A 12,811-nucleotide genomic window follows, 5' to 3' on the forward strand; every position below is an offset into this window, starting at 1 on the left:
AATAAATAAATGACAAAGTATATATTTTGTTTGATTGGATTCTCTTTGTCTACTTTCCGGATTTGTGTGAAAATCTAATTATGTTTTGGTTGATTGGATTCTCTTTGTCTACTTACAGGATTTGTGTGACAATCTAATTATGTTTTTGGTCATATTTATGCAGAAATATAGAAAATTCTAAAGGGTTCACAAACTTTCAAGCAGCACTGTATATATTTCCCCTTGTACAGCAACACTCCACCCCAGTAGGGGGCGGAAATGCACCAACAGTTGGTTTGCCAACCACCATATAACCTAGAAGTAGAAGACACGCTACTGCAGTGAATAAGCATTTTAGTTCATTCGTCGTAGTTTTAAGACGCCACTATATACCTAAAGGTTTACTTCCAAAGAAAAGTATTTTTGACTTTAGGGCGTACACAAACCGAAAAGTTTACTTTATGCGACAAACAATGATGAAGATCTTTCTGGAGGGCGTGGAAAAGTTTGTTGTTATCACGTGATAGACCTCTAATGTTTGATAAACTATTTCTTTCTTAAGCTCCAGTTCTTTGGTTCGACGTTCAAAGGATATTCACAAATAATGCCTCAACCTAAATACAGAAAGATTGCTGTATTAGGGTATCGATCTGTTGGTGAGTGTTTGATATAACGTACTTTTGTTTCAGTAGGAAGTATTTGATGTTATGTAGTCGCTAAGTTAGAGTTCTTACAGTTGTATAGTAAATTTCATGTTTAGCTGTTCTCTGTGTCCAGCCACTTTAAGTCAATTTACTAATTTATTTCGACACTGTAAAGAAACTTCAAACAGGGCAGCAGCATTTGGAAACATAATGGAGAAGCGCATGGTGCTGGCAGGAATTAGCAACGTGCGGATCTCAACGCACGAGGATCACACGCGATCATTTACAATCATTTGCCAATGAAAATTCGAATATCATCAATATGGCAATTCTAGTAACATCTCGCTATGCCTCAGAAGTGATTTGTAACGAGTTGGCAGTTCCTTTTTAGCTAGTAATTCGCCAGTTATTGCCGAATGCTTTCTGTTCCACCTTAAATGACTCTACGACTCACATTAACGTGTCGATGGCGCTGTGTCCATAAAGGGCTCTACAGTGCTCATTCTCGGTCATTTTCAAGGGTACGTTAAATGTGACACTGTTGTTTAATGAACAGTTTAATGCCCCATCAAGATTTTCAAACTATACATGTCGAGTCGAATGTGACATTTTTACTGTACCATTTGAATGGTTTTGTGAAATTAACGTGCGCGACAACAAAGAATAAGGCGTCCTGTTGCACCTTCTGGCCAATATGAGGCTGCCTTTTGCCTCTGCCAAAGTTTGTTATTCTACCGCTCTATTTTAATGCACATATGGATCTTACATTTGAGTCAACGCATATAAATAAGTTTAGTTTAATCATCTGTTTGATGTGTAGTACTGGTTTTTCGTCATTATCAAGGATAAGCCTAATATGATGGCTGATAAAAAAATACAAAACTTGAAGAATACTTACTATACCTTTTTTTTTTTAAATCGAAATTTCAAAATTAAATTTTCAGTTGCTACAATAGTGTAAATCTATATCGATAGAACCAAGGTATATAATATTCTTAATTGACAAAATTCTGTTTAACTTTATCTTGCACACACGATAATCCTTTGAAATCCTTTTATATTTGGTGTATTGCCTTCTGAAGTGGCAGTTCTTGTGGTATTGTTTGCTGACTGGTGCCATTAGGTTTACAGATTACATTTTGTCTTTATGCAAATGCAAAGTGATTCCCTATTTCAGTTGAGGACAGCAAGCTATATTTCTATTGTTATCAGCTATTTCTAGCATCCAAATAATATAAATAATTAAATAAACCTTTTGCCCAGTTTGTCTTGAACAAGGAAACAATGGCTTATTCTCTGTACCATACAGTAAGTTAGCTTAATGGGATCATAACACATTTATAGAAAAGTTAACAAAATGTGTACTTTTGCCATGCATTATGCTTTATATCAGGACTTAGTGTCATGTTTAACACACCCATGAAAACGACTGAGGAAACTTTACAAATTGGGCAGAAGTTGCAAAAGTAAAAACGAGGGGGGTTCACACAATGCATTATACATTTACATGCATTGTGTTAGTGCCATGTTCTTAACCTGCATATACATGTGGCTTGATCAGTCAGCAGCTTTCTCAACACCTTTCTGTTACTTTAGTTATTATTTTACTTTAGTTATTATTTTTTCTGTTATAATAAAATAATTTATGATTATTATTTTACTTTGTCATTCAACACCCTTATAATAGATGGCACATTTTTGTTACTAATTATTGTTAAACACTGTTTTGCTAATAATTTTGATTTATTTTGCAACAGGAAAATCCTCCCTCACGATACAGTTTGTAGAAGGACAATTTGTAGATTCCTATGACCCTACTATTGAAAACAGTGAGTACTGGAATATTTTATTGATATACTGTTTTTCTAGCATTCATAGATTGCATTATTCTAAAATGACATAATGGACTAATAGGCCTACATGTAGTGACTAGCAATTAGTATATGCTACTAAGTTTTTAAGACCATTATATAATGTAGAAAGAAAGTATGAGAGTTGACAGGGCTGTTTCTGACCATTGACTCATTGGCATTCCTCTGGGGAAAACTATGACTCTTTGCATTTGAAATGAGCCTGTGTGCTGTAATCTGTTAAACAACATAGTGTAACCACTTTTGTTTATTTTTAATTTACTGTTTTTATTATTTTGGTTAGTATTCACTTTCTAGTTTAGTATAAATGTATATATGTATATAAATGTCTTTCTTTATTTTAATGTTTTGGCAAAGTTCATGTAAATTTGAATGCTATATATTTATCCCTTTGTGTACATATATATATATACATATATATATAACTTGTGTAATAACATTAATTATTCATTAACAAACATTGTTACATAATGTTTAACAGATCATTAGTTGTTTAAATAGAAATTAGTGTCATTAAAATGTGATTCATGTACTGTTATAAACATATGAATGTTAATGAACCACTTATCTGCTAAGTATAATGTTGTTTAAGAAGTAATTAAAGTTGTGTTATTAGTATTGCCAACATATTTTTATTTTCATCAAGTGATCAGTAATGATCATATTGTGACACCTGTCAGGTTAACTAAATAGGAAAATTGGAAAAAAAAATCTGTTGTTCCTTATTCAGTTTTTAATTCCTGCTTGTGTGCTGTGTGATATCTCCGCAGCCATCGTGGAAATTTTATTATAACCTTGTTGCTCCAAAACTACCTTTGAATGTTCTGATATCCCCAATTGAATATATCTGTTCTGTTTGCCTTTAAGCTTTTAATAAAATGGTGTCTGTGAATGGCCAGGATTTTAATCTCCAGTTGGTTGACACAGCTGGACAGGTAAGAACACCCCAGGCCAAACTTTCTGTAACTTTTTTCCCCCATCATTTTTCATACCAGTTGTCCCCTCCCCCTTTCTGTTTAGGATGAGTATTCCATTTTCCCCCAGTCTCATTCTATGGATATTCATGGTTACGTTCTGGTGTATTCTGTCACTTCAATGAAAAGGTCAGGGTTTTTCTTTCTTTCTTATACTGTTATGGTTGTTTTCCTTAGTCATATACAGTGCCTTGCGAAAGTATTCATACCCCTTCATTTTTTTTTTCCACGTTTAGTTATATTGCGGCCTTATGCTAGACTGCTTTAAATTACTTTTTTTCCACATCAATCTATACTCCATACACCATAATGGTAGAGAAAAAAACTGGTTTTTAACATCTTCGCAAATGTATTAAAAATAAAAAACTTAAATGATTCCATTGCATAAGTATTCATACCCTTATCTGGGACAGTTAAAATTTAGCTCGGGACCATTCATATTGCTTGTAGATGTCACTACACTTCGAGTGAAATTAACCTGTGGCAAATTCAATTGAATGGATATGATCTGGAAAGGCACACACATCTTAATAAAAGGTCTAACAGCTGATAATGCATATCAGAGCAAAAACCAAGCCCTGAGGTCAAAATAACTGCCTGTAGAGCTCAGAGACAGGATTGCGTCAAGCCACACATCTGGGGAAGAGTTCAGGAAAACATTTTTGCTTCATTGAAGGTTCACAGAAGCATGTAGTCTCTGTTCAAATCAAAAACAACTGCCCGTGCAGATCATGATTAAAATGCAGTGGTTGCCTCTAATTTCAAATGGCTAGATATTTTTTGTTTAAAGCCAGTTTGTTTGTTATAAAGCAAATAGCCAATAAATAAATTTGCTGAAAAATCAGTATCAGAATCCAATTTGCTAGTTAAAAAAAAAAGAAAAGAAATTCTGAATCAGCTATGATCGGCGTAATACTAAGTAAAAGGCCTCAAATTTGAAGTACAATCTGGGATGTCTTTTTCTATCAATCCTTCAATAGATAGATCTTGTCTTTCATAAAGGCCGAGGTCAGGGATCTTGAGCCTAAAAAGGTTGGTGAACACTGCTCTAAAGAAACGGGATTCCCTAAATTATCGTCATTGATATCGTTATCGCAATAAATATCAGAAATTATCGTGATATATTTTTAAGCCCATATCGCCCATCCCTAGATAAGACATATGAATTAGCCAAGTCATGCTTTATGAACTTTCAGCCAAGTTTCTGTTGCCATTTCTTATTCATTTCCAAGAGTGCATTACATACATAACATTGGGTTATGATACTCAATTTAATACTCTATCAAAATACAAACATTTGAATATATTTTTTTTATATAAAAATTAATTACATTTTATGCACTGAAACTGACAGAGAATCAGCACTGTATAGACTCAGTGCTATAGATACCAACATGTTAATGAAGTGTCACGTCATTAAAGGCAGAATAGAAAGTCTCAGTAAGTCAAGTAGGTGGACTTGGTCTTGTGAGAGCATTGTGCTCAAAGGTCAAGGTCAGCTGGACAGTAGTTTGAGAGTCATGGAACAAACACATGCCATTTGTTCTTTGACCTTGCATTGTGCAAGAAAATGCATTGTTCAGATCAGTTTTATATTGAAGATGAAGTTCTCACAAAATGTCAACGTTATCAAATGCGTTGTTTAAAGGCTTTTAGTCGGTCACCAAAACTACCTCACTGATGTAATTCAGTCAGACTGCTATCACTCCTGGTCAGAGGCTTTATTTTGTTTGCAGTGTTACATTTCAACTTGATCAATTTAATGGTGCAACACTTAAATATTTTGCATTTCATGAATTGTAGATTGCTCTCTCCCAGGGGACAGACACGTGAGTAAGTTTGTCAGCTGTGACTTTTAATAAAAGTGATCTGTTGTTCTTTCCGCTGTGTCCTTTCTTTAGCTCACCTGCTATCATGCTTTCCAGAGCGGCCACCATGGCTGGGGTCACTGCTCACAAGATCAGTAAACACATCACCTTCCTCGCCAATGACGTTGCTTGGACTCCCACGGCTAGTGTTTCACCTGTTCACCCTAAACCAATATTGCTGATGCTGCCATGGCTGGGCTCCAGACCGCAGGCCATTGCCAAGTACTGTGATATTTACTTTCGCACAGGCTTTGATGTGCTCATAGTGGAAAGTGCGGTGAGCCAGTTCTTGTGGCCTCGCTGGGGGTTGGAGTATGGTGGCCATGTGCTGGAATTATTAGAGAGCGAGTGCTTCTCACAGCGCCCCCTACTGGTCCATGCTTTCTCCATAGGTGGATATACATTTGGTCAGGTGCTTGTTCATGTGGCCAAAGACACCCAGCGTTACCAAGGCCTGACAAACAGGATCAGGGGTCACATCTACGACAGCCTTGTCATGGGATCGCTGGAACATATGGCCAACGGTACGTACAGAGATAGCTATGTATGTATGTATGTATGTATGTATGTATGTAAAAGTATTCATTTTTTTCACGTTTTGTTATATTGCTGCCTTATGCTAAACTGCTTTAAATTACTTTTTTTCTACATCAATCTATACTCCATACATCATAATGATAGAGCAAGAAAACAGGTTTTTAACATCTTCGCAAATGTATTAAAAATAAAAAACTTAAATGATTCCATTGCATAAGTATTCATACCCTTATCTGGGACAGTTAAAATTTAGCTCGGGACCATTCATATTGCTTGTAGATGTCACTACACTTCGAGTGAAATTAACCTGTGGCAAATTCAATTGAATGGATATGATCTGGAAAGGCACACACATCTTAATAAAAGGTCTAACAGCTGATAATGCATATCAGAGCAAAAACCAAGCCCTGAGGTCAAAATAACTGCCTGTAGAGCTCAGAGACAGGATTGCGTCAAGCCACACATCTGGGGAAGAGTTCAGGAAAACATTTTTGCTTCATTGAAGGTTCACAGAAGCATGTAGTCTCTGTTACCCTTAATGGAAGATGTTTAAAACAACCAGGACTCTTCCTAGAACTGGCCTCCTGGCCAAATTGAGCAACTGATGGAGAAGGGCTTTGGTTGGTGTGGTGACCAAGAACCTGATGGTCACTCTATTTGAGCTCCATGATCATATGTGGAGATGGGAAAAACCTACAGAAGGACAAACACCAGTGCAACACTCCACCGATTTGGGCTTTATGGCAGTGTGGCAAGACTCAATCCTCTCAGTGAAGACACATGAAAACAAACTTAGAATTTGCAACTAAAGGAACCTCAGACTGTGAGAAATAATATTCTCTGGTCTGATTAACCTAAATTCCAAGCATCATGTTTGAAGGAAACCAAGTCTGCTCATCACCTGCAGAGTACCATCCCAAAAGTAAAGTGCTGGTAGCGTTTTTCAGCGGCAGAGACTGAGGGACTCATCAGAGTAGAAGAAAAGCTCAATGCACCAAAATATTGAGATAGCCTTCATGAAAACCCAGTCCAGAGCATTCAGAACCTCAGACTGGGCAGAAGGTTTACCTTCCAACAGGACAATGGACCTAAGCACACAGCAAGAGTGGCTTATAGACAACTCTGTGAATGTCCTTGAGTGGCCCAGACAGAGCCTGAGCTTGAACCCAATCAAATATTTCTGGAGAAACCTGAAAATGTGCGTCTGCCCCCATCCAACCTGACAGAGCTTGAAAGGTGAAGAGGTGAGGTGAAGAATGGCAGATAATTGCCAAATGCTGATGAGCAAAGCTTGTCGCATCAAACAAAAAAGACTTGAGGCTGTAAATGTGCGTCAGCTAAATATTTAGTTATATAATAATACTTATGCAATGTACTTATTTCATTTTTTTTATTTTCAATTTACGAAGTTATGACAATTCTGTTTTTGCTTTGTCAATATGGTGTATGGAGTGTAGATTGATGTGGGGAAAAAAGTACATTTAAGCAGTTTAACAAAAGGCAGCAACATAAAACGTGAAAAAAGATTATCAGATCATTTAAAACAATATAATCTCTGGTTTACAGCTTTGATGCCATTTATGACTGAAATATTAGCTTAATTTCTGTTTCAAATGTGTGATAACGTTTTAAATCTTAATGGATATGTGTACTAATACTGCTCTGTACATGTATCAAACTGTTGTACTAGTTTCCTAATTAATATTACTAGAATAAAAATAAAAACTTATGCAATAGCAAGAGAACTGATCAAACATTTTCTGTTTTGGTTGGAACCACTATGACTGCCACATGATTTGGCTTGCTATATAGATATACTATACTATAGCTTACTATAGATATAAATGCATAGGCCAAAAATGTAAATTGAATCAGCACTGGCTCTGTCAAGCCCCATTTCCATCATAATGGTTCTGGTGCGGATTACTGACCAGTGTTCTGGGCTGGAAAAATCGATTCCACTCTGGCCCTATAGCAGTCTCACTGAGCAATGTAATAACATTCTATTCCATTACTCTGAAGGTCTTAATATGTTAAATTGCATGAGAGAGAATGTGTTCAATTTCAGTTTCTCTTGAGCAAGTACAGATGAGAGTAGTGGCAGTTTACCGGCAGAAATGCACAGGAATGACTCCCAATATCTGAACAGCATAACACAGAAATGCTGCTTACACAAACAATGTGACGCATCATATTTGTTTTTGGACTGGTTATGTAGTCACTTAAACAACACCTATATCACCTTTTCTGTTACATAAGTCTTTGGGAACACATGGAAACTTCTAGACAGGCTTCAGTTTGCCCAGCGAAACACTATGTAGGAAACACTGAATATATTTTACTAATATCTGATATGTCAAAACCATTGCAGATACTATAACACTAGTGACACACTCAATATTGGCTGAGAAAAAGGACCTTTTTTTTTAACCTCATATTCTGATACGTGTTATTTTTCTTCGGAGTGTAAGGGCTTAGATACTGATATGAATGTTTTTGAGAGGCCAATAAAATGTAAACAATCCGCTCTGTTTTCAGTTTTGAAGTTGTGCAGGTTCTACATGACAAGCTTCTTGATATGGTTGGAAAGATACAGTAAGTGTGGTTTAAACTTGTGAACATATGGTCTAAAATATTACACAAGGTCATAAAACATGTAGTCATAAATATTACGTATTCACCCAGGGTACCTACTGTTCTAGTTGGAAACAAAAAAGACCTTCACATGGAAAGGTAAGCATATACTATATATTCCCCTTTTGCATGTTTTAGGGACCAAGCACTTAACCCCTATTTTTGATGATGATGATGGTGGAGTTTAATTTTACTTTTGTAGGGAAAAATACTTAGAAAACAGTACATTACATATACTTGGTAGAATTGTCCCAAATCCCCCTACTACTCAGGCATACATGCTCACATCAATCTGACAGTCTGTGAGCATGTATGCCTGAGTAGTAGTGACCAATTGACCAAATGACCAATTTTTTGCCATCAGACATACGGTTGGATATCAATTTTTACCCAGGCCATATTGCCTTTTGTCATTTTGGATTACATTTAAAGTTTTTTTTTTAAAAGCCTATTCTAGTTCAAAGGGTGTTTGTCTAATTAATCATCATATGCTCCTGGCTAGGGCTGTCAAAAAAAAAATCGGATTTCGAATATTTGTCGAATTTAAAATATAAATCCACTAATTTTAGGTGTGCGTTAAGGAGGCAGCCTTATCAGTGGCGCACGAGATGCAATGACGATGCAAGTGTCGTTGAATTTTATTGTTTTTGTTAGCCTATCCAGTTGAAGCCACTAGATGCGGTGCTGCTGCATTGTTAATTACAAATATTGCGGGAAAAGAGAACATCAATGCGGAGAAGATCTTGTTTACGTCAAAACCGAAACCAAGCCGTTCACACAGAATGCATATTTCGCACATTTTCTAGAGGGACATCTGTGACAATGTGATTGACTTTCGGCCCTTTGTATTACGCTATGCATACATACATGATACTGTTTTGTATAAGCATTGTGCATAAACATAATGCACTTTTTTTCACAGATAGTCATGTTATCTTATTATTTGAATAAATGTGCATATATTTTGCTTGATGCGCCCTCTTGTGGACTCAGGAGAGAAGCCAAAAGCTTTTCTTCACCCTAACTGAAATGCATTTTAAATTCAAATTTAGTATTTCAGCCATTTTGACAGCCCTACTCCTGACAGTTTTAAAATGAATTTTGATATTTAGTTTTTGTTTTCTGTGATAGACATGCTTGCATATACTAAAAATCACAATTGATTTAGCAAATTTCTAATCTTAATAATTTGGCATTAAAGGGGGTCATATGATGGAGTGTTACAAGCTGATTGTGCATAGATAAGATCCCTGAAGTTGCAAAGACTAAAGTCTCAAAACCAAAGAGATATTCTTTATCAAAGTTAAGACTCTGCCACGCCCCCCTAAAACGGCTGGTTCTAACACGCCCCCACATATCTACGTCACTATGTGGAAATATTAGCATAATGCCGCCCAGATGTGCATGCAAAGAAAGAAGGCGTGGTTTCAGTAACCGCAGTTAGTGTTGAAGCAGCATGTCAGGGAGACGCTGTGTGTTTCTAGGCGAAAGCAAAAGCACTAGCACTTTATTTGGCCTTCCGAAAGTAGATGCATTTAGGAATCTTTAAGATCACTTACAACAGAACAGCAATGCATTTTATAGATGACCGTTTCGTGAACCTAGGAGAGGAAGTAATTCTGACTTTGCTATGACAATCTGGCACTTCTGAATCAGCTACTGTTTTGTTATTAGTTTAAGTATTTGCTATTATACTTGTATTTGATTATATTATGCCAAATTACTGTATTATATTACTTAGATGTATATTTTGCTTCTGTAAATGTCTAATCCCTTATTTTAATTTTACTTCTAGTTTATATACTTACATACATTAGTAATTCATTTTGAACTACATGCTTAATACTTTTTATATATTATTATTATTATTATTACTATTATTATTATTCTTTTTCTTTCTGTTAATACATATGTGTACTATTTGTAAGCAGTTCAGCTGCAATTGCTTTGGCAATACAAATGTATAATTTTTGCCATGCCAATAAAGCACTCTTAAATTGAAATTGAGAGAGAGAGAGAGAGAGAGGGAGGGTCATAGCACAGTGAAGTCAGCTGTCTTAACCGTGGCTTGTGTACTGCACACATACCAGCTTCATCACTGTGTCTGTCACGTGACTCTGTTCCCCTTTCGGGCTTGAACTGATGGTAAAACTAATGACATTATTTACTGTCTTTACATTCATTTTGAAAGATGAAGCTCGCGATTATGGTAAGGGGAGTTACATTTCCAACGAGTGCTTGCGGTGTTCGGCCAATCACAATGCACTGGGTCAGCTGACCAATCAGAGCAGACTGTGCTTGTTGGAAGGTTGGAAGGAGGGACTTTGTAGAAAACAAAGCATTTGAGAGAGGCTGGGCATAGAGGACCTACAATAATGTACAGTATTTTAAAAAATAATGTGTTTTTTGAACATTAAAGCATGTCAACATATTCTGTTACACCAAATACACAAAATAATGATCTTTAAAAAAGCATCATATGACCCCTTTAATATCATGAGCCTGATGAATGATACCCTCTCAAAACAAGCGTGTTAAAGTAAGGCATTGATGGGCCATTTAGGTAAAGGATGAACGGGATTAACATTATTAATGTGATGTAATGCCTTTTTGTGCTTTTGTCTGTATATGCAGCAACAAAATGAGTAAGGGCAGCTGCAAAGGGAATGAGATAGTTGGTAGGCACAGCATTTCCACTCTCATGCTTGCTCTTTTTTTTTTTTTTTTTGTTATAGAGTGATTAAACCAGAAGAGGGCAAGAAGCTTGCTGATTCTTGGGGTGCCGCTTTTATGGAGTCATCTGCTAAGGAAAATCAGGTAACTTCGGGGGTTTTTTTTTTAAATTTTCCGAATAAGGAACTTTTGCTTGTTTTACAGTTGTTTACAAAACTTGTTATAGACATATTTCTGCAGTACACATTTTTGTTTTCTGTACAGTATGGACATTTGTGCATATGTTCTACTTTTTAAAAGAGCATTCATTTTACAGACAGCTGTAGAGGTTTTCAAGAGGATTATTCTGGAAATGGAAAAAGTTGATGGAAATGCCCCATCAGAGGAGAAGAAGTGTGCTGTGATGTAAGGCATGCAGTAAACTCACATGCTGAAGTTAAGAGACACATCACCGTGCCATTAATTATAATGGAGCAGTTCGGTAACAGGTCCTCTCCTGATTAATTATTTCCAAATGCAGTCAAGTTTTTAAGCAAATCAGTACTGTTCAAAACCAATGTCAACCAACTTTCTTTCAATATTTAGTATTGGGAATTCAATATTAATGCTATATGAAGCTAAAATGACTGTAAAAGTACTTTGGGAATTCAATATTAATGCTATATGAGGCAAAAATTACTGTAAAAGTACTGTAAAAATGACTGTTTATTTAAAATCTCCAAATCTCTTTTACTTTAAGCTTTGTTGACTGACATTTAATGTTTAATCTGACAGGTACTAACCTGTCTGCAAACTACGGTCTCAGATTATCTCAGCAGTGCACAGTTGCTCTTATTTGGAATTTGTTTTAGTTTTTTTGCTCTCCCTCTGACAACTATTTACTAATTTTACTTATCTTGAGTAACCAGCAGAATTAAAATGTGTATCAGTAGTCCATTTGAATTGAGTTTTTACAGAGACTGTCATTGAGACTGCACATATTAACAACTCAGTGCTGTGCTCCTCCTTTCCTCTTCCTAGTGGAGTATGTGAACAGTGTGGGTGTGTATATATAAGATGATGCAAACAACATCCTAAAAGATCCACTGTTCACACTGTTGGTTTTATACACAATCAAGTGACTACAAGAACTGTATTCTTTCTAAACCTTCAGTATAAAGTAAATATTAGATCTTTAAAACTTTGTTAGAATTCTATTTGTGAGATTTCGCTTCTTCTTTTTTTCATTTGTTGGAATTGTTTTGCTTTTGATTCAGCTTGGTTACCTGTAACGATGCCCTACACCCATTTTATTCATGCCACTGTCAGCATAAACTATTGTGGCATATAAAAGTGTGTGTGAGAAAAATACACCGTTTTAGTATATGATGCTGAACTTCATACAGACCATTTGCCGTTTGTGAGGGCATAGTCTAATATTTACATAGTTACCAAGGACCAGTCAATTCATGATCAGCAGTTTCCCCCTGTGGAGTCGTATAAACTTAAACTTCATTTAAAAGCAGGGTCACAAACAATACCTCTGTAGAGCCGTTACAACTGATAATACACCGGCTACCAAAAAATTTTTTTCCAATGCAGTTGTAGTATCCTCCCTGCTTCCTATTTAGTAACCCCTTAGTGATATTAAA

General features: G+C 36.0%; 1 protein-coding gene across 1 annotated transcript; it reads left to right on the forward strand.

Moving 5' to 3' along the window:
- The first annotated feature begins 286 nt into the window (after positions 1 to 286).
- On the forward strand, positions 287 to 12,811 carry rhebl1 (Ras homolog, mTORC1 binding like 1). Its single transcript, XM_016273655.1, has 8 exons — positions 287 to 635; positions 2,381 to 2,452; positions 3,362 to 3,429; positions 3,515 to 3,597; positions 8,412 to 8,468; positions 8,559 to 8,606; positions 11,243 to 11,324; positions 11,497 to 12,811. The coding sequence occupies exons 1-8, from the start codon at positions 584 to 586 to the stop codon at positions 11,587 to 11,589; spliced, it is 555 nt and encodes a 184-aa protein (XP_016129141.1). The 5' UTR covers positions 287 to 583; the 3' UTR covers positions 11,590 to 12,811.

This window comes from Sinocyclocheilus grahami, unplaced genomic scaffold, assembly GCF_001515645.1.
Source record: "Sinocyclocheilus grahami isolate Dianchi unplaced genomic scaffold, SAMN03320097.WGS_v1.1 scaffold80.1, whole genome shotgun sequence".
NCBI lineage: Eukaryota > Metazoa > Chordata > Actinopteri > Cypriniformes > Cyprinidae > Sinocyclocheilus > Sinocyclocheilus grahami.

Excerpts from the sequence above, each read along its gene's own strand:
- rhebl1 (XM_016273655.1), top strand. The coding sequence starts at position 584 with ATGCCTCAACCTAAATACAGAAAGATTGCTGTATTAGGGTATCGATCT. Across the intron at positions 3,598-8,411 it reads TCTGTCACTTCAATGAAAAG|TTTTGAAGTTGTGCAGGTTC; the intron begins GTCAGGGTTTTT and ends CTCTGTTTTCAG. Across the intron at positions 11,325-11,496 it reads CATCTGCTAAGGAAAATCAG|ACAGCTGTAGAGGTTTTCAA; the intron begins GTAACTTCGGGG and ends TTCATTTTACAG.